Below are 21,650 nucleotides of genomic sequence, written 5' to 3'. Positions count from 1 at the left end.
TCTAAATAGACTGAATATCTGCAATGTGTGGAATGGATTATGACTGGAACAGGGAGTGGCATAAGACAAAGTATTATAGAACAAGAGAGACAATGGTGGCTTGAACTGGGGAAGAAAAAAATATTGATTTGAAATACAGTTAAGAAGTGGAATTAAAGTACTCAGTTACTAGATGAAGGGAATAAAAACGAAACCATGTATGACTTTAAAAAATTTTGGCTTAAGCAATGGATTGATTTTGCCAAGAGAAATCCTGAAAGAAACAGAGATTTAAGGGTGGGGGAATTAAGAATTTCAGTTTGTGATAGTTCAGTTAGAATCTTTGAAATATCACCTAAAGGAAGATGTCAATTAGGAAGTATGATGTATGTTTAAAACTCAGGAGAGAGAACTTGAACTAAGATGTAAATTTGAAAAACACTGAACACTAACACTAACGTGGTAACTGAAGCCTTGGGAGTAGATGATACTGCAGTTGGATAAAGGAGAAGTATAATAACAGAATTCTAACCCAGGATATTATCAGAGTCACTGCAGACCTGAAGTCTGTGGCTCAGGATATTAATGAGATCCCCCAAATGTCGAGTATTATGAAGCAGAATATCAACAGTGAAGTTAGATAAACTATGTCTTGTTTTTTCATAAAATCCTGCCTGGTATATATAGCAATATCTGGAATGCTTTCTTAAAAAAGATAAAAGTACATCAAAAGAAGGTCCCAAGAAGGCATTAAATTGTCAAAGACTTGAAACCTCTTGTATGGAAAAACTAAACATTTTAGGATTTGATTCTGAGAAAAAAGATTAAAGAAAGATATGATGGGTGTCAACAAAACCATGAACAACATGGCTAATGAAAAAAAGGAACATTCAATAAAAATCTGGCACATTAGATACAAGACAAAATCATTTACAATGCCAGGCAAATAAGAAGAAAAGATTTCAGTGAATTTTGAGGCAAAGAATATAATTCATAGGCTAAAACTATAAATGGATTCAGTAAAATATGCAAATTTTTGGTCGATAGAATAAAAATTGGCTGCCCTAAAAAAAGTTAGGATGTTTCAAGGTAATAAGCACATCCTTATACATTTTATTTGATGTCTAAGTTAGAAAATAGTGGTGTGGATGGATGTAATTATTGTCCAATATGGTATCTTATAACCTTACAAATAATGGAGGACCAACTGCCTCAGGTGACATTAAATAGAATCCTTAATTCAGTTTCTTTAAAAAAAAAAAAAAAGAACCGAGAGATGATGTTTAATTTTTAAAAGTATGTTATTTTTGTTTTACTTAGTTTAGATAGCCACCATTAGCATGAAATGCTCCATTCTAAAATAAGTATCAGGAGCTCAGCATCAATATTCTATAGAGATCAATGTTCCACAAAGTTTCCTGATCATAAGCATCATCTGAGTTGCTTGTTAAATATGATTCTTAGTCTCCTCCCTGGAGAGTCTGTTTGCTACAGGGCTAGAGTATCTATATGTTTTGACAAGCATCTCTGGTGATGTTATGATCTAGAAACTTTGTAAAACACTAAGGCAAATAAAGTTCTTTGGAAGACAGGGCCATGTCTTATTAAAAATTTCTAGTGCCTAGCACAGTTTCTGGGACAGATTAATATCATATATATGTATGTATGTGTATATATATAATATATAGTCTAAATATTCTAATGCTAATAGGTTAAATGACCATGATCTTCATATATGCACATATGACAGTCCCAATGGACTGAGCTTCAGGATTTCCCTTCATCTAATTGGGATTTGTTTCTTCCCTAATTCCTTACTGCCAGATGCCTGTACTATCTTATACTATCTCCCCCCAATTTACAAACCTTAATTCTCCTTTTGCCCCAGTGTAAATTTGGAGACTAGGAGTGAGAGGAAGGTAATCCCTGTGGCTATGTCCCCAGCAGTCACACCCCCAGAGGCCCCATCCTGCTCCTCACCTGAAAGCCCCTGCCCTAGCTCCTGTGATGAAATGCCCCGGGTAGCCTTCCTACCTGAAGAAGGAAGAGGAACAAATACTGAGTCTAAGTTTTATTTTGAAATTCAGATGATTAATGTGTCAGTCCTAGTCTACAGTCCATTGGAACATAGGAACATTTATAATAGAAAAATATCTTAAAACTGGATTTTCTGTTTATTATTATTATTCCTTTCCTGTTATTATTAGCATTAAAAAAACTTAAAATAATGAGGGAAGAACTCAAGATAAACTGAGATTCCACAGGATACTAGGGGAGAAAAGAGAATCAGGTGGGACTGTGGGGAAGAAAGCATGGCTGAGGGTAGGCCTGAAATTTCAAAAGTACAGAGCCTCCCAAAGTGATGACTCTGAAGGAGACAACACTCATTTTTGGCTGTACGAGTTCTCTGCGTTTAAGAGTCTCATGACTTTAATCACTTATAAGATAAACAATGAATGACAATGATGAGGGTGACAGGAATACAAAGTGGAGGCTGGAATGTAATGTAACATAAACAGCACAAAAAGCAAGGGCACAGCTACACTAAGATGGAAACTCAGTGTATGGTTCTTGCTGTGGCATGAAAAACTACAGCTCACATGAGATGGCTCAGCATCATGCAATATATAAATATCACATATGCAAAATGAACCTAGAAATCAAAAACCATTTCATGAAAAATGGGGTGCACAAATGCAGGTTATATAAGGTTTAGAGCGTGTGATAACACATACCCAAAGGACTAATTGTTACAAAATTAATGAAATGTCTCTAGCATATTATTTTTCTATATTAATCAGTTTCAAAGACACCATGCCGCTTATGATGAAAATTGAGTAAAATACTGAAAACTGTGAAGATAAATGAAATGCTTAATAATATTTCTTCTTGGTGTTTATCAGAAGTGACTAACAGATCTCAAGGAAAATGAAATCTATATATTTCAAAATAATTCAGATTACTCTTAAATAAACTGTTACACAGGTTAACCCTGGTACAGGAACAGGAGGGGTCTGTTCAATAATTTTTTTAATCATTGGCTAAGATTCTGAAAATCTAAGTTAGTTTATAACAGGGTAGCAGTTTCTGTTGACTCAGGAAAACCAGGGAAACCAGGGTACAGTATTTTGCTACAAGAAGGAAGTACCTGGTAATAGAAGTTAGCATCCTTATATTTCAACTTATCAATGATTGAATATCTTCATGTAGTGTATTAAATTTCTACCATGATTTAAAAAAATCCACAAGTATTTATCTATGGCATTAGGAAACATTTCTGTCTTACCAAGTTCATTCATTGCATGTCTATGCTCTTCATCAAATGAAAGTTTCATTAGAACACAAACAGCAGGACAGATCTGATGTTCAACAGGAGCTGGCACTGGAAAATACAATTGATGTAAACCATAATGTTTTGTTACCTGAAAAACAATGATTATACTTTAAAAATACGTAAGGATCATTAGCATATCCGTAATGCATATAAATTTAATGGATTGACAAATATTTGCTGAGTGGATGAGAATAAAGACTACAAATGTGGAACAGAAAATGAATAAAAGCTTTTCTTGGTTCCATAAAAATGTTTACCACTCATCTATCCTTTACCAATTCTATTAATCTAATATCCAGGTAACTTAATCTAATTCAAGGAATTTAATTTAAGTTCCCTGAATGTTTATGGTATAATTAACATATCTAATAATTTAAAATTATCTTCACATGGTGGGATATATCTATAATCCAAGTGAATTGGGAGGCTGAGGCAGGAGGATTCCAAGTTTGAGGGCAGCCTCAGCAATTTAGCAAGGCCCTAAGCAACTTATTGAGATTCTATCTCAAAATAAAAAATAAAAGTGGTAAGGATATAGCGCACTAGCTCACTCGTTAAGCGCCCCTGGGTTAATTCCCAAGTACCTCCTCTCCCTCTAATTATGTTCACTATATGAAAGAATAAAAACATTTTGGAATAAAATGTTTAATTTTGTTTATAACTTTAGCTATTTTCATAAATGTGGGTTAAAAGACCATGGCTGAGGCTCAACATGGTGGCAAAGGCTTATAATCCCAGCAACTCAGGAGGCTGAGGCAGTAGAATGAAAGTTCAAGGTCAGCCTAGGCAAGTCAGTGAGACCATCATTTCAAAAAAATAAATAAAAGGGTCTGGTGAAGTAGCTCAGTGGTAGAGCACCCCTGGGTTTGAGTCTCACTATCACAAACAACAGAAACATTAAAAAAAAAAAAAAAAGAAAGAAAGAAAGAAAAAGGAAAATGTGTATGTACCAATATAATACCTAGTGGATAAAATTTACTAGACTGATACATACATATAATAGATAGTAAAAAATTTAAAGAAAAAGATGTCTCACTAAGCTACATTCCCAGTCCTTTGAGATGGTGTCACTGGGACTGAGAGTAGCCTTGAACTTGAGATTCTCCTATTTTAAGTCTCCTGGATCACTGGGATTACAGGTGTGTGCCACCATACCTGGCTTATGTACAAGGTTTCAAAACTTATTACTTGACATAAGTATTTGTTTGGAAGTAATAATGTGGTGCTGGGGATGTGGCTTAGTGGTAGAGCACTTGCCTGGAATACTTGAGGCCCTGGTTCAATCTCTAGTACCATGAGCCCCCCCACCCCACCCCCGCCAAAAAAAAAAATCTGGACCATTTCATTATTGTGGTTAGCCAAGAATCAATTCAGAAAGGCAATATTCTCTCAATAATATATCTTATTAGCTCTCCTCATTCCTAGGATAGCAGATATAAAGAATCAGCTCTACTTTTTTCTTATCTTAAAAAATTTTAGGTTTAAAATAATGTTTATATTTAAGCTTGGAAAAAAATCTGCTATGGTTTCCTAAATCATATTTTTACCACAATTCCTTTTACTGCTCCCCAAATCAATAGGTTGATATGAAAAAAATCATCTCCTTATCCTGTGTGTGTGTGTGCATGCATGTGCACACATGCGTTAATTCTTACTGGGTGAAGGAAGGTCTTACCTTATATACTTACTGCTGTTGGTTCTTGGCTACAGGAATGAAGTTACGTCCCCAAGGGACCCAACTTCTATGTTCCCTGCTCCTGAGGGAGAAGGGCTAGTGAACAAGGGTCTCTTCCTGAGCAAAGAGCTGGGGGGCTGATTATTACCAGAAACTGGGGCCCATTGCCTGGAGCAAGGTGGTACAGTAGGAAGAGTAAAGAGCTAACAGCACATTCAGCCTGTTTGTGTTTCTGGCTCTGTTACTTACTAGCTGTAGGCCATAACAAGTCTTTTAGCCTCTCTGAGTCTCAGTTTCTACATCTGTAAAATGGAGATGATGATGCTTTCCCTTTCCCTTTTTGTTGGAGGATCACATAACATTAACAGAAATACAGTGTCCACTGAACAGATTGATACGAATATATGAAAGAGTACAGCTTGGTCACTAGTAGCTGGAGGAACTAATGTAAAGTTGCTTTTCTGAGCTTCCCCTATGGAATAAAAGAGAAGGGCAACCAACAATTGTTCAAGTTCTTTCTAGTTCTACTAAGCTTTGACTATATAAATTTCTTTTGATTTGCTGTTCTTTTTTGATTACTGAGTAGTGTACATAACATATTCCTTTGTTAATTTTTTTAAGGAAAATACAGACTTAAGCTATGTATGTTAATGGCATAGACAGCTAATATGAATTAACTCCTTCATTCATAGAGACAACATATTAACTACAAAGTTTTCTAATCTAAAACTTTTACATTTGCTTTCAAACATGCACTATGACGTACATTATAAAGCACATACTTGGATTTTTGTCCTGGTCCATGCCTTGTTCATGGGCTTCCTGCCACTCCCAACAGGTTTCACAGTAAGCTCGTATCTGTTCCAAAAGATGAAGGACTCGGATTTCACGCCTGCCTCTCTTGTCATCAGGCTGTGAGTGAATGATGTTGTGGAGTGCTGCACTGGCCCTGGCCCGAGCCTCTTTACTGCCCCGGGAATTTCCCAACAATACAGAGTCTTTGTCATTGCCATGTAAAAGCTGGATGAGGAGAGGAAGACATCCAGACTGTCGCATGGATATACAGCTGTCTTGGGAGCTAGACATGGCTAGCAAAGTTCGTGACATATCATCCTTATCATGAGTACCAAGCATTGACAACAATGAATACACCATTTCCACCTGTGGGCCAAATGAGTTTAGAAATAAAATTATGACTTTAATATCTAAAAGCCAAGACTAATGAAGTGATGAATGGGATATCTATTGTAACTTAGTAAAAAAACAAAACAAAACAAAATCTTTAGGATGAAGTAATGGTATTTTATCAAAATCTAGACAATAATCAATAATTTGTTTATGTGAATAAATAGTAGCAGTGGTATTATACAGTGTGAAATAAGAAAGTAGGTTCTATCATACTTAAATGCTATTTGTCTGGATTAGGGGTGGGGTAATCTACTAACTATGAGTGAAAATCAACTGATGTCTATATCATGCACACACACAACAAGGAATGTGGTTTATCTAAATCCATTATGTAATTAAAAATTTTATTTTTTAACCTACAACTACAATCATGAGAAAACATTTTTGTAATAATTGTTATTTACTAAATACTAATTCAAGATAATCACTAATTCTGATCAGATTATGATATTTTAAAATTAATAATTTCTCTCTTTTTAAAAAATATTTATTTTTTTAGTTGTAGTTGGACACAATACCTTTATTTTATTCATTTATTTTTATGTGGAGCTGAAGATCGAACCCAGGGTCTCATACGTGTGAGGCAAGCACTCTACCGCTGAGCCACAGCCCCAGCCCAATAATTTCTCTCTTATAAATGCAAAATATTTGTCATAAAAATGAAAATGCCATGATCACATAAGGAGTGATAAAGCCAGGACATATAGTCATTTTCTTTTTTTAAAGCCATCTGGTAAGCATTAATTACTTTGACAATACATTCTAAAAATTTATTTAGAAATAGATTAGAAACAGGAAAATAGTACCTAATTATCCTGGACTGTCATCAGCTTCATTTCAAAGCTAGAGGCTATTACATAAAAGTATAGAGTGTTATCTCTTTAACTCAGTTGTTCTCAATCAGGGCCAATTTTGCCCCCATCAGGACACATTTAGCTATATCTTGGAGACTATTTTGGTTATAACAATTGGGAGGCAGAAGTAAGGGAATCCAGTTGGTAGAGACTAAGGATGCTGTAAAAATCCCATAATGCAACAAAGAATTATCTAGCCAATAGTTCTGAGGTTGAGAAACGCTGCTCTGAATGTGTAAACATACCTACTTTTAGATATGAAATTTTAGGAAGATAATATAGGACTATGAATAAATCAGATTTAGGTTCAAATTTTGGCTCCACCACTTACAAACAAGCTGGTTGATGCTAGTTAATTTATTTAATTTCTCTGAGATTTAGTTTCCTAAGTTCCAAACAGAGTAATTTGTGAAGAACAAATAAAATAATACATATGGGACAGTGGCTGGCATTCAGAATACATAGTAAAGTCTTAACATTATCATTTTTTTTACTTCAGTTTTCTCATTAGAGGGATAAGAATATCTCGCAGGGCATTTGAGAGGATTAGCAATAATGTACATACAATACCTTGGCACATAAGAGATCTCAAGTAGTTAACTATTGTGAATTATAAAAAGGATTAAGCTTCATATTGATCATATCATTGATTACCCTAAAATGCATTCCTTAAGTCAACATTAGTTATTTCAATGTGTTTCTTAAGAGTTGTTATATTATTTAGAAAAAAATGGAATATTTAGTTTTTATTGAAAATGTATTATTTGGTAACATTAAATTTCTTCTCAGTTAATATTCTATTAAAGTTTCTGGCTTTATTTTGTAATACTGGGATTGAACCTAGGGATACTCTATCATAGAACTACATCCTCAACTCTTTTAATTTTTTATTTTGAGGCAGGATCTCTATAAGTTTCCCAGGCTGATAATAAACTTGCAATCCTCCTGCCTTAGCCTACCAAGTTGCTGGGGTTATAGGCATGTTTCACTGTACCCATCAGAGCTTTGCCTTTAAAACAAATATTTTCTTTCTAACATTTTCCCACAATCCTAAAAGATTTACTAACATCTGAGCTACCCTAAGAAAGCTCACTTATCAGCCCTGGGTAACATTCAACCTCAATAATTTTTCCATGCATCTCAATAAATATTAAACACTCATTATGTACAGATACTGTGCTAGATGCTGAAAAAGATACATAAAAAATAGTCCCTGTTTTCCAAGAGAGAGCTTCATTCCAATTGTTAGTGATACAAATCAGGTAAGTGGATCACTTGGGGAGCTTAAGGGGACCCTGAGAATTAGAAAAACAAAGCCTAAGAAGAATTTTGGAGGCTGGCTAGTATTGTTACAACCATTTGTGGTGGGGTAGAAAGTGGCGTATGCCATAGCAGACAAGGTATGGAGGCAGAAAATTACAGGCAATTCAGGAAGTAAGCTAGTCTGACTGGAGTTTCGGATACCTGCAGACAAGTACAAGATGAAGCTGAAAAAGAATGAACAATTACATAATTTGCCAGTTTTTTAATAATCCTTTTCTCCTTTGTTTATGCTTTTTTTTTTGTATAAAAACAAGGCAGAAAGCTGGGAATGTAGTTCAATGGTAGAGTGCTTGCCTAGCATGCATAGGGCCTTGGGTTCAATCCTCAGTCGCACAAGAAAGAAAAAAAAAAATTGATGTTACAGAGACCTAGTAAGAATTCTCTTCTAGAAAATATATGTGAACAATGTCTTAACAAAGTATTAATAGCATTAGGAACCAGAGTTTGTAATCTTCTGTTACCTTGGTTCCCAAATGACTTGTCAGTCTTCGAGGAGCAGAGTGTGTGCTACCAGAACTCAAAACACTGGCTGTTTCATGGTCCATTCGTGTAGTTAAACCCTAGAAAGTAAGCAAATTATAGAACAGTAAAATTTATATTATAAATATGGATAACTTTATATGAAGGTACTCCAAACGAGCCATATATAGAGTAAACAACTAAATATTTCATTAAAAGTATGACCAGTGTAAGTCTCAAAATGAATATATATTTGACATTTGTTAAAATTCATTCAACTATACACTTAAAATTAATGTATTTTATTTTATGGTAATCTTTCCTCAATAAAGTTAATTTTAAAAAATTCCAGTGAGAGGTTTTTAAAATATCCCTCCAAATAAAAATCTACTTATACCCATGAAGGGAAATCTCAGGTTGGATTAAGAACACTAGAGTCCAGAGTGACTCTCCTTTCTAGACTTAACTCCCTTCATGTGTCTGTATTATTTATGTTGGTTAGACTTGTAGAAATACTTCCCAATTTGTAAAAGTTGTTAGCACTCTCCAGAGTAGACAGACAGCAGAGAAGATTATCTTATTCTTCTTACTTTCTGGCATTCAACTTTCGATAAGATATTGCTTCTTTGAAATGACTAGAACAATAATCCACTTGAATCAAATGTATGAAATATGATATGTCAAGAGCTTTGTAATGTTTTGAGCAACTAATAATAAAAAAAAATGAGAACAAAAAAAAAAAGAAATGACTAGAACATCCAGTGTCTGGATCTTTCTATATACTCCAGCTTAGATTTCTTGTGGTTCATCACTTCCATAATTCTCTTGCTAGTTTTTAATAGCTTAACGCTATAGTTATTCCATTCCACCTATCTGGAAATGGTGGATATTATTAACTATTTCCTTTTATGGAACACTATTCTATTGCTTTGGGATTTCATTCTAAGTTTTCATATTCCCACATATATTCATTAGGGATGCAAAGATCTTCCACACCTTTAATGATCACATTGTTCACTTTTCTTAATTCCAACTTAAGACCTGCAAACTTAACATTTTCAGAACTAAACATTATTTTACCTCTTCATCTTGTGTTATCACTAAATTGCACCACTATCCTTCCAGCTGCCTACAACAGAAATCTGGAAGTCATTCTTGACTTCTCCTTCTCTTAGTCCTCAAACCCAACCTCTGAAAGAGGCTATTTCCTAAATATTTTGAGATATTCAGATTATCTGTTGACGAAATGACTCTCAAATTTGAGGGTCACAGAAGAAACTCTCAGATCACCATCATCTTTCACCAAGATTATGTCTACTTTGCCTTATGATCTTTCAGGTATCATATAAAGTTAATTTATATCTTTCTCCAGGAACAACTTTACCTTAAAATTAGGTTTAATTTTAGTTTTCTTTCTTTTATTTTGGTACTGGGGTTTGAACTCATGGGCACAAGCCACTGAGCAACATCTTCAGCCCTGTTTTGTACTTTATTTAGAGATAGGATCTCATTGAGTTGCTTAGCACCTCACTTTTGCTAAGCCTGGCCTTGAACTTGCAATCCTCCTGCCTTAGCCCCCTGAGTTGCTGGGATTATAGGCATGAACCGCTGTGCCGAGTTTAACTTTTTTTTTTTTTTTTAAATGTTTGTTCTTTTTGCCTAGGCTCACCTCAAAACTCCTGAGCTTAAGTTATCCTCTAGTGTCAGCCTCCCAAGTAGCTGGGACCATAAGTGTGAGGCACCATATCTGGCTTCTGTTTGCTCACTTTAGAAAGTAACTCAAAAAGGTTCTACTTCAAACATAATTTTGGCTTCCAACTTGTGAAACCAGGCAGATGAGCAGAAAGATACAAACATTTTCTTTGATTTTCTGGGTACAAACTGCATCGAAAAGTAATCAAGTAGGAGATGCAGTTTCTCTTAACACAAGTATTTCAATTAATTCTGTAATTAATTCCTAATGAATTAATGGAGGTAGGTGTTATTAATGACTGTTAATATGGTAATATGGTCTTCCATCAGACTATTATGTGCTCCCTGATAGAAGACCATCATGTTACCTCTATAAATGTAGTACCCCTAAAAAGACTGAACCCAAATGTGATCAAATTTCTGGATCCAACTACCAATTCATAGGAAATACAGAAGATAAAAGAATATGTTAAACTATATCATGTGAATGTTATCAATAAAGTTTATAGTATGGAAAACTGTAAGAAAAACAACTTCAGTTCTTCAAAGAGACAAAAGAGATGTCACCTATAAATTAGATTCAGAGATTCAATAATAAATCCAAACTCATGGACCTTATCTGGGCCCAAAGTAAAACAAACAAACAAACAAACAAACAAACAACAACAACAAAAAAACCCCAAACAACCCCCCCCCAAAAAAAACCTAGGAAAAAGACATTTATGAAAAAATTATGAATTTGAATATTGACAGAATGTCTGATGCTATTAAGGAATTACTATTAGCTTCTATGGGGATATGATAATGATACTAGGTATGTATTCTGAAAAGTGTTCTTATCTTTTGGAAATATACAGTGAAATATTTATGGGAATAAATGATGCTGCTTGGATGTTCTTAAAAAATATTATAGGAAGTCAAAGTGAATCATAAAATGTTTTTAAACTAGAAGCAGAATGTGCTGATTCACTTGATCTTTTCCCCATTTTTGTTTTGAATTTTATCACTATCTACTAGCTATTATCAGAGATCTGACTCTAAATGATTTAGATACATAGCTATACACTAAACAAGTAAGGATTTGGCCTGTATAATTTACTTCTAGCTTTTCCTTCCATTCAATTTCTTAAGGAGATTAACAACTGATCAAGAGATTCTATTACTAGCAAGAGTATCAGTCCTTCCTTCCAACCACCATTTTTTTTTTTTTTTTTTAGAGAGAGAGAAAATTTTTTTAATATTTATTTTTTAGTTTTCGGCAGACACAACATCTTTGTTTGTATGTGGTGCTGAGGATCGAACCCGGGCCGCACGCACGCCAGGCGAGCGCAGTACCACTTGAGCCACATCCCCAGCCCCAACCACCAATTTTTTTTAAAGATATTTTTTTTAGTTATTGATGCACCTTTATTTTATTCATTTATTTATATGTAGTGCTGACAAATGAATCCAGTGCCTCACACATGTGAGGCAAGCACTCTACCAGTGAGCCACAATCTCAACCCCCACAACCACCAATTTTTTACTATTTATCAGGGACTGTGGGACATGAAAAGGAACAAAATTAGACTTTTCCCTTCTGGATCCTGTAGTCTAGTGTGGGAACACAAATATTAAATAATTAAACAAATAAATATAAAGCTGCAATTGTGATAGTCTTCAAAGAAGAAAAAGATGCTATGAAAACCTATCACAGTGAGATTTGATCTATTCAAGGCTGTCTGAGAAACTGATGCTTAAGATTAGATACCCATGAACTGGAGTTAACTGAGCAAAAGGGGATGAGAAGAACACTATATGGAAAAGGAACAGAGGTGCACAGGCTGCAGTACACCAAAAAGGCTATTTGAGCTAGTGGGGAGATTTTTTAAAAAGCTGACAAGATAGAAATTATAGAAGTCATAATAAAAGGTTATCTTTATTCTAAGAACCAAGTGAAGCCAACAAAGGATTTTACAAAGAGTAGACTTTGTAAGGATCATTCTTGCAAAGTAAATGTGGGCAGGAAGCATGGTAAAAGAGGGGGCAGAATGAACTTTCACATGTTGAGAGACATAAATGTACCAGGACAGGTGCTTCGGTGGAGCATCCTACCTTGATCTGGAAAAATTCAAAGACTGATTTCCATTTTCAGTTGAGTGTCAATGTTTATTAACTCTGGGGCAAACAATAGAACAAAAGAATAAACCTCAAAATGTCTTGTGTATAGATTCTATTAAGACAGGTTAAAGGAATTTTTTTTTTTTTTTTTGAGATGAGGTTTCACTGTGTTGTCCTGGCTGGTCTTGAACTTGTGGGCTCAAGCAATTCTCCTGCCTCAGCCTCAGCCTCCAAAGTAGCTGGGACTAGGGTGAAAGGACTCTTGGCATAAAAAATTGCAGATCCAAATATAGATTGCTCATTTACATTAGGATTTGAGAGTGGCTATTGTGCTGTTTTGAAACAGTGATTAAAAAGTAACCCAATACATAGTATTAGTAGACTTAGTGGCATACAAACCACTGATTTAGTAGGCAAGTCTATAATGGACATTGCCAAACAAATGTGCTTGTAAATTCCAACTAAGTCAATGGCACTATCAGAATTCATCCTTTGAAAAAGGATTGAATACTGGGCCCTAATTTATTGTTTCCCATAGATCCTCACCTCTGCCATTCTTACACTAAAATAAAAACATGTTTCATAAAAGGAACCTAGTGATCAAGCAATGGAAACAAAGGCAGTACTTTCTTCTATTTTTCCAAAATAAAAATGGTTTTAGAGTTGTTATGAATTATAAAAACTTTTCATGTTCATTAAAAAACAATTTAAACAATACATAAAAATATAAACAAGAAAGTAAAACAAAAATCCCAACATTTAGCAATAACTATTTGCAACATTTCCCCAGACATTTTGCATATGTATAAGTATGTATACTGAATTTTTAAAAGTTAAAAGTTACAATTAATTTCCTAAGTCAGTATTTATTAATATCTAATATGCATGTACTAACTGCTTATTCTGTCAAGCTATCAGGTTGTCTATCTGGAGTACAATGGTAAGGCAGACCAGTGTAGTATGACTTTAAGAACTTTAAAAAGGAAGGCAAACAATTAAAATAACAAAAATAGTACCAAGTGTTATGAGAACAGAAATAGGATAGCTGAGAGCACTTTATTTTAGGGAGATGAAGACAAGGAAAATATTCAGGAAGAAGTTACATTTAGGGGCTGGGGATGTGGCTCAAGCGGTAGCGCGATCACCTGGCATGCGTGCGGCCCAGGTTTGATCCTCAGTACCACATACAAAGATGTTGTATCTGCCAAAAAATAAAATAAAAATTCTCTCTCTCTCTCTCTTAAAAAAAAAAAAAAAGAAGTTACATTTAAACTTAGGGGAAGGATGAGTAAAGCATAAAGAACTGAAGCAGAAGAGATTTTCTAGGCAAAGGACATATTACTTGGAATGCCTAGTGTGTGTCACTGTGACCAAAATACTTGACAAGAATAGATTAGAGGAGGAAAAGTTGTCTATGGTTCAGTTCAAGGTGGGCCAGCCAATCCATTGCTTTGGACCTGAGATGAGGCATAACATCATGGAGAAAGGCTGTGGTAGAGGAAAGCTTCTCAGCTCATGGCAACCAGAAAGCAGAGATATAGAGTGAGGAACCAGGGACAAAATAAAGTACAAGGCCACACACTCAGTGATCTACTAATTCTAGTCATACCCCATCTGTCTATAGGTATCAGCCAGTAGTCAGTCATTCAAATTATTAATCCATAAAACAAACTAATCCACTAATGACGGCTTAACTCTAATAATCCAATCTTTTCACCTCTGAACATTGCTCCACTGACTAATACAGGAGCTCTTTGGGGGACATTTTTAGATCTCAAACCATAATACCCATTCATACTCAAGGAACCAAAGAAGTTTTACTGGAGGCAAATGAGAAATGGGGGCAAACAATGGAAGATATTGCTGGAAGAGTAAGTAATAAAAAGAATCTGGATTCTATTCTATGGGCAGTGAGTAGTCACTAAAAGGTTCTAAGTAGTAAGTGATACAATCAGATTTGTATTTAGAAGGATCATTCTTGATTATAATGTGGGGGATACACTACAAAAGGCTGAAGACTGAAACAAAAGTTAGATATCTCCATAAACAGATGTAATTTATCATTTTTAATATTTGCAGAGTACTAAATAGGTTCCATGAAGCTACAGTCTGTCTTTTTCAACACATTTCATTATTTGGTACATAATAAATATTTGTTAATTTAAAAATAATCATCAAGCTGGGTGCAGTGGTGCACACCTGTAATCCCAGCAACCTGTGAGCTAAGGCAGGAGAATTTTAAGATCAAAGCCAGTCCCAATAACTTAGTGAGACTCTGGGAAAAAAAAAAAAAAAAGGAGACTGAGGTTGTGGCTCAGCGGTAGCATACTTGCCTGCCATGCATGAGGCACTGGGTTCAATTCTCAGCACCGCATATAAATAAATAAATAAAGGTCTATCAACAACAAAACAACAACAACAAATAAAAGGATGTAGTTCAGTAATTAAGCACTCCTGGATTCAATCCTGGGTACCTTCCCCGAAAACTAAAAAACGATAAAAAGTAATTATCAATAGTTGTTAATAAGAACCACAACTTTTTTTTTTTTGTAGTTGTAGATGAACAGAGTGCCTTTATTTTATTTGTTAATTTTTGTGTGGTGCTGAGGTTCAAACCCAGTGCCTCACACATGCAAGGCAAGCGCTTTGCCACTGAGCTACAGCCCCAGCCCCAAAACCATAACTTATCTTTCACTGAATACTAACTATATGTCAGGAACTGTGTTAAGCATATATTGCATTTAATTCTCACAATTATTTTACAGAGGAAAAAAAAGCTCAGAGAGTTAGTTATAAGATCTATGCTAGTTAGTGAAGGAGTGAAATTTCCCACATTTGCCAACTCCAAAGCCATTTAACCATAGCTGGCTAACTGATAAATTAGCCAATTATTAATTGCTTAATGTACATTTAGGTTATTTCTAAATTTTCTTGCTACTATACATAGCATAAAGATGAATTTCTTCAAATATGTCCAACCACTCTTGATTGATTACCACATCAGCACTTGGATACTGCTATAATAAGCTATACAGCAGGGCATTATAAACTTCAATCAATTTATAAAATTGCTCCCCAGAAAGGTTATTTCATGAAATTAATACCAATACATGAAAATGCCTGTTTACTTCCTAGTGTATCAATACTGAGTGCCACTGATTTGTGATAACTCAATGACTTGCCTACAAAAACTCATTTTAGTTGTAATTTATACTTATGTATAATTATTAGTAAAAGCTGATAATCTTTACACATGTTTATCATTTTAATTTTCCCTGCTTATTTACTGTTCATGTTCTTTGCCCATTTTTTTTTGTTGTTGATGGACCTTTATTTTATTCATTTATTTATATGCAGTGCTAAGAATCGAACCCAGTGCTTCATACATGTAAAGCCACAACTGCAGCCCTCTTTGCCCATTTTTAAAGACTCATTTTTAAATAGATGACTGGTAAATACTCTATGTATTTTGAATTTTAAGTTTTTGCTTGTCATAAATGTTTGCAAATAATGTGATCTTGGCTTTTGTTGCCTTACAATTTTGTTATGATTTTCTGCATCCTGAAGTGTCACATTTTACATAAAACCTATTGTTCCTTCCAGTACGGTTTTACTAACCACCTCATGATTATGAAAATTCTACCCACATTTTCATTAACCTTTTACAAATTTTAATAGTTTTAATCCATGACATTAATTCTAATCTTAGAATGATTTTGATGTAGTGTCATATAGATCTCATAATACACTCTGCTGGATATATAAAGGTTTTCAAAATATACAAAAATTGGAATATGATCTAAGACTAAGAGTAGGTCTAATTCTAAGCAAATCACTTTTTTTCCTGTTGGTAAGACTGAACTTTTCTTCCTTTTATCTATGTGTAGAAACATAAACTTTCCAATAGTTACCTAAATAATAGAGAAATAATGCAAATGTGCTATTTAAAAATAATTGCTTTTGAGCTGGGGTGGTAGCTCAGTGGTAGAGCGCTAGCCTACCACATGTGAGGCACTGGATTCGATCCTCTCAGCACCACATAAAAATAAATAAATACAATAAAGGTATAGTGTGCATCTACAACATCTACAACTAATATATATATGAATTTGCTTTTAACTGGGTGCGGTGGCACATGCCTGTAATCCCAGTGGCTCTGGAGGCTGAGGCAGGAGGACTGTGAGTTCAAAACCAGCCTCAGCAACTTAGTGAGGCCCCAAACAATTTAATGAGACCCTGTCTTTAAGTTAAAACAAAAAAAATTTGCTTTTTGTCATAATTTACTACTTAAAAATTTTCCTGTATACTGCTAACTAGGAACAATGAATGGATATCTCTGTTTTGACTCAATAAATTAAAAAACTTAATTATGAGGTATTTCAGGCTTTAAATTTTAATGAACTAAAAGAAGAATTTTCTTTTTTTTCATGAACAGTACTATTAAAAGTAACCTAAAGGGCTGGGGTTGTGGCTCAATGGTAGAGCGTTTGTCTAGCACACGTGACACACTGGGTTTGATCCCCAGAACTACATTAAACAAACAAACAAAAAACTAAATAAACAAAATAAAGGTACTGTGTCCATCTACAACTAAAAATATTAAAAATAAGTAACCTAGAAAAATTAAAGTAATTTTTAATATTGACAGGAAAACTACCTTAAGGCCAACTTAATAAAATTAAAGTCCTATTTTTTTTTTTAAATCACTTGTTTACATTGTAAATGTATTCACTGAAGAAAATTTGGGGAATACAGAATATCCCAATGAAACATTTTGCTAATATTAGACTGCATTTCAATAAAATTCAAATAGAAATTCATGGCAATTTCTATTGATGCTAAAAATACTATGGTGATAGTTAAACATGATATGGCTATCTTTAGCTTTCTGAGTATCAAAATCTTTTTTTTCAATAAGATTTGAATTTCTACATTAATGTAATCTTGAAGTATAACAGAAAATAAGAACTCTAACAAAGTTCTTAGGATAATTTAAAAAACCCACATTAAAATGTCTTTGCACAGAATGCCCCCAAGAAGGAAAAAAATCTATCCAATACAAGCAATAACAATCTTTAAAAAACAAATACCAAATGACTCCTTTGATATAAGGGGTGTAAACAAGGACAGGGTAGGGACGAAGAGCTTGAGAAGAAGATTTACAGTAAACAGGGATGAGAGGTGGGAGGGAAAGGGAGTGAGAAGGGAAATTGCATGGAAATGGAAGGCGATCCTCAGGGTTATACAAAATGTCATATAAGAGGTAAGGAGGGGTAAGTCAAGAGAATACAAATGGAAGACATGATTTACAGTAGAAGGGGTAGAGAGAGAAAAGGGGAGGGGAGGGGAGGGGAGGGGAGGGGCGATAGTAGACAATAGGACAGACAGCAGAATACATCAGACACTAGAAAGGCAATATGTCAATCAATGGAAGGGTAACTGATGTGATATAGCAATTTGTATACGGGGTAAAAGCGGGAGTTCATAATCCACTTGAATCAAACCGTGTAATATGATGTATTAAGAACTATGTAATGTTATGAACGACCAATAAAAAAAAAAAAAATAATGAGGTTAAATCACATATATAAACAAAGTCTTTCAAAAAAACTCTACTCACACCAATCATTTAAGACTAACAATGAAACATGACCTAGAGCTATAGAAGTATACTTAGAAATTGATAGCATTCTTGTTAAATGTAATAAGGAAAATGACAGCATTTTGATACTAAATGCTTCTAGAGATATCCTTTCTAAGGAACTAGATAAGATTTATAGATCATTTTGAAAACCATCCCAGTTTATACTTCTTTTTGAATATTCAAATGTTTCATTTAAAAATATAATAGAATAATTTATTTACCTGACCACCACCAGAAGTTGCCATGTTGATTTCTGCCACTCCTTGACCTTCATTCTGCCGCTCAGCTTCATGTGAGCCAGCTTCATGCTTGTTCTGAGATGATCTCTGTTAACATGGAGTTAACATCATTACATACAAAAATGGTGTATGCTTTCTCAGTCCACAGCTTCTTTTTTGTTTTGAAGTTCTGAATGCATTAATTATATAGCTTGACAAAGGCATGGATACTGCACATTACACTTCATAACCTCCAGCATGGCTAGCAGTCGGCTACCTCGGTAGAAGGAAAGTGAAATGTGTCCCTTGAGCATTAGAACTGCACAAGACAAAGGATTTTCTGAGATTCACAGAAACACCATCCTCCACCAGCTGTGCTCACATCACTATCAGGAATATAACCCAACTAGAAAATAACTGTCTTTTCTGCAAGGTCACATGATTCTGGCATTTTACAGAGCTATAAATACAACAATTAAACTATCACCTTTTATGCAGGCCTATTTATACATATTTTCTTACAAATACTTTTTGTGTAGGCATATTTATACATATTTTCTTACAAATACTTTTTGTGTAGGCATATTTATACATATTTTCTGGCAAAGTTATATGAAACTGACAAGTTCTTAGATTTTGATAATGAATGAATAAAACAGAAAACCTTGCTAATGCAACCACCATCTGTTACATGAAATAAAAATGACAGATTATATCCAGTAAGAGCAGTCATTTCAAAAAAGATTATATCTAGTATAAAGCAGTCACTTTATAAAAACACCACTGCAGAGTCAAAGAAAAAAACAATTTCCCATCATCTTCTAGAGAAGTGCCTAGTGCTTGCTCTGGGAAAATGATACTCTAAAATAAAAATTATTCTTTAAAAATCTGACACAATAGTGGATATTATAAAATGGCTTCCACAGGAGTTTTTAACCTTAAGCTTTCCTAGATCATTTAAAAATGTGACTTAGAAAATAATTTATAAGTAACATTTCCATTGATGAACTAGTATTAGTTATATGTAAGCAACAGACAGGAGAAAAACAGTACTATCTGAAAAATCACTCTATAAATTTCATCAAAATTACAAGAGTAGAAATACACAAAGTTAACCTCAAGGAGACAAAAGAGGCTGTTGCTGATTCTCATGAAAGAATAAAACTCCTCATTTTCATAGTTGTAAAACTTTCCTAAGGTTTTCTGCCCTAGGTTAAAGGGGTGAAAAACAATCTTTGAAACAATTTTTGTTGAGGTTATTTACAAAGCAAAAAGTACACACTCACATAATACAACTACATGATTATCAGTAAAATTTATTAAGCATCACCATAATCCTATTTTAGAACATTTCTATTCTATTATTCTAATAAGATATTTCTGCCATTTTTACTAATTTTAATCCTAGGTAAATTTGCATCAAATTCAATTGTAGGACATAGTGATATTAAAAGAACTGGTATCAAAATTGCTGAAAATAATGTTCTTTCAAGTTTTAAAAAACTGCTACCCTCTTTCCCAGTGTTAGCTGACTATAAATCAAAGGCATTTATATTCTCATTCTTTTATGAGAAATCTGTTTTCCATTCATCTAAGTTTTAGGAAAAAGCTTTCCTATTATCTGAAATTTCTTTTATCCCATTATCTGAAATTTCATCACAATGTGTATTAGTATAAGATTATTTTCATCTTTGGTTGTCAGATTTTGGAGAGACTGTTTCATTTGAAAAACTATGGCCCTTGATTTTAGGAAATTTTAATTTATTTTCTCAGATCTTTCTAGTTTTCTCCAGTTCTTTGTGGAACTCCTCTTATTTAGATATTGAATCCTCTTAGAATGATTTTCTTTTATTTTTTCTGTTTTCTACCTCATTGTCTTTTTGTTCTACTTTCTAAATTTTTTTTTTGTTGTTGTTGTTGTTTGTGTTTTAGACAGGGTCTGGCTAATTTGCTTAGGGCCTTGTTAAGCAGCTAAGGCTAGTCTCAAACTTGTTGTTCTCCTGCCTCAGCCTCCTGAGTCACTGGGATTACAGGCATACACCACTGTGTCCAGAGACAAAGTTATCTTTTAAACTTGCTATTAAATTTTTTGTATCTGCTATCATATATACACACACACACATACCAGGGGTGCGTTAGCAATGAGCTACATCCTTACTGAGCCCTTTTTATTTTATTTTATATTTTGAGACAGGGTCTCACTAAGTTGCTGAGGTTCTCATTGAATTACTGAGTCTGGCCTTAAACTTGTGATTCTCCTGACTTAGTCTTCTGATTTGCTGGGATTACAGAGATGTGCCACTGTGCCCATCTTTGCTATCAAAATTTTAACTCCCACAAACTTCTTTTTTATTCTCTAAATGTTTTGTTCTTGCTAAATGTCCTTTTCTTGCTTTATTTTTTTTTAATACTAATGTTAGTTTTTAAAAAAATTTTCTTTTTCTTTTAGTTGTCAATGGACCTTTACTTTATTTATTTATATGCAGTGCTGAGAATCAAATCCAGTGCCTCACACATGCTAGGCAAGCACTCTACCACTGAGCCACAACCCCAGCCTTTAATGTTAGTTTTATTTTTTAAGTTTTCTTCTTCCTATAAGAAGAAATTATCTATTTTCTTTTTCTTTTTTTTTAATATTTATTATAGATGGACACAACACAATGCCTTTATTTTTATGTGGTGCTGAGGATTGAACCCGGGTCCCGCCCGTGCCAGGCAAGCGCTCTACTGCTAGCCACAATTCCAGCCTGAAATTATCTATTTTCATAATCTTTGTTATTAGAAACTTTCTTAAAATGTCTTGTGGTCATTAGTGTCCACCCATGTTTAAGAGTGAGTTATAAAAAAGTTAAATGAAGCTCTATGCCTACAGGATAGAGTCTATAAAGTAGAGTGACCTTATAATGCTGTTAAGCTGAACTATTTTCTTTAGTGAATTTTCCAACATTAGGTAACTTTAGCTCTCTTTTCTTGAGTTAGTGATGTTTTTTAAAGAAGTTCTTTCCAGAAACTTGTCTAGAGATGACAAACCTGGATATAAGTGGGAATTCCAGCATTAAGTAAGTAAATTTTCACTCAACTCAATTTTTTTAATATGGTATCCCCAATTTCAGTTACTCTAAGCTTATCCTCACCCAAAGATTGTCATTCTTTGGGGCGGGGGATCACTCATGGAAAAGAGCAG

General features: G+C 34.2%; 1 protein-coding gene across 7 annotated transcripts in view; it reads right to left on the bottom strand.

Annotated features, from left to right (window-relative positions):
- Apc (APC regulator of Wnt signaling pathway) overlaps nt 1-21,650 on the bottom strand; it is a 122,270-nt gene that overhangs the window by 21,107 nt on the left and 79,513 nt on the right. For 5 of the 7 annotated variants that reach the window (XM_026401243.2, XM_026401252.2, XM_026401246.2 and 2 more), the window contains 5 exons: nt 18,470-18,574; nt 8,815-8,913; nt 5,771-6,149; nt 3,266-3,361; nt 1,960-2,013 (listed from right to left, as the gene is read on the bottom strand). In XM_026401243.2, coding sequence (XP_026257028.2) covers nt 1,960-2,013; nt 3,266-3,361; nt 5,771-6,149; nt 8,815-8,913; nt 18,470-18,574 — 733 coding nt within the window. The remainder of the gene's footprint in view (nt 1-1,959; nt 2,014-3,265; nt 3,362-5,770; nt 6,150-8,814; nt 8,914-18,469; nt 18,575-21,650) is intronic. The other 2 variants (XM_026401247.2, XM_026401248.2) reach the window with 1 other exon arrangement.

This window comes from Urocitellus parryii, chromosome 1, assembly GCF_045843805.1.
Source record: "Urocitellus parryii isolate mUroPar1 chromosome 1, mUroPar1.hap1, whole genome shotgun sequence".
Classification (NCBI taxonomy): domain Eukaryota; kingdom Metazoa; phylum Chordata; class Mammalia; order Rodentia; family Sciuridae; genus Urocitellus; species Urocitellus parryii.
Note: the sequence above shows the minus strand (reverse complement) of the source record. Positions and strands in the feature narration are given on the sequence as shown.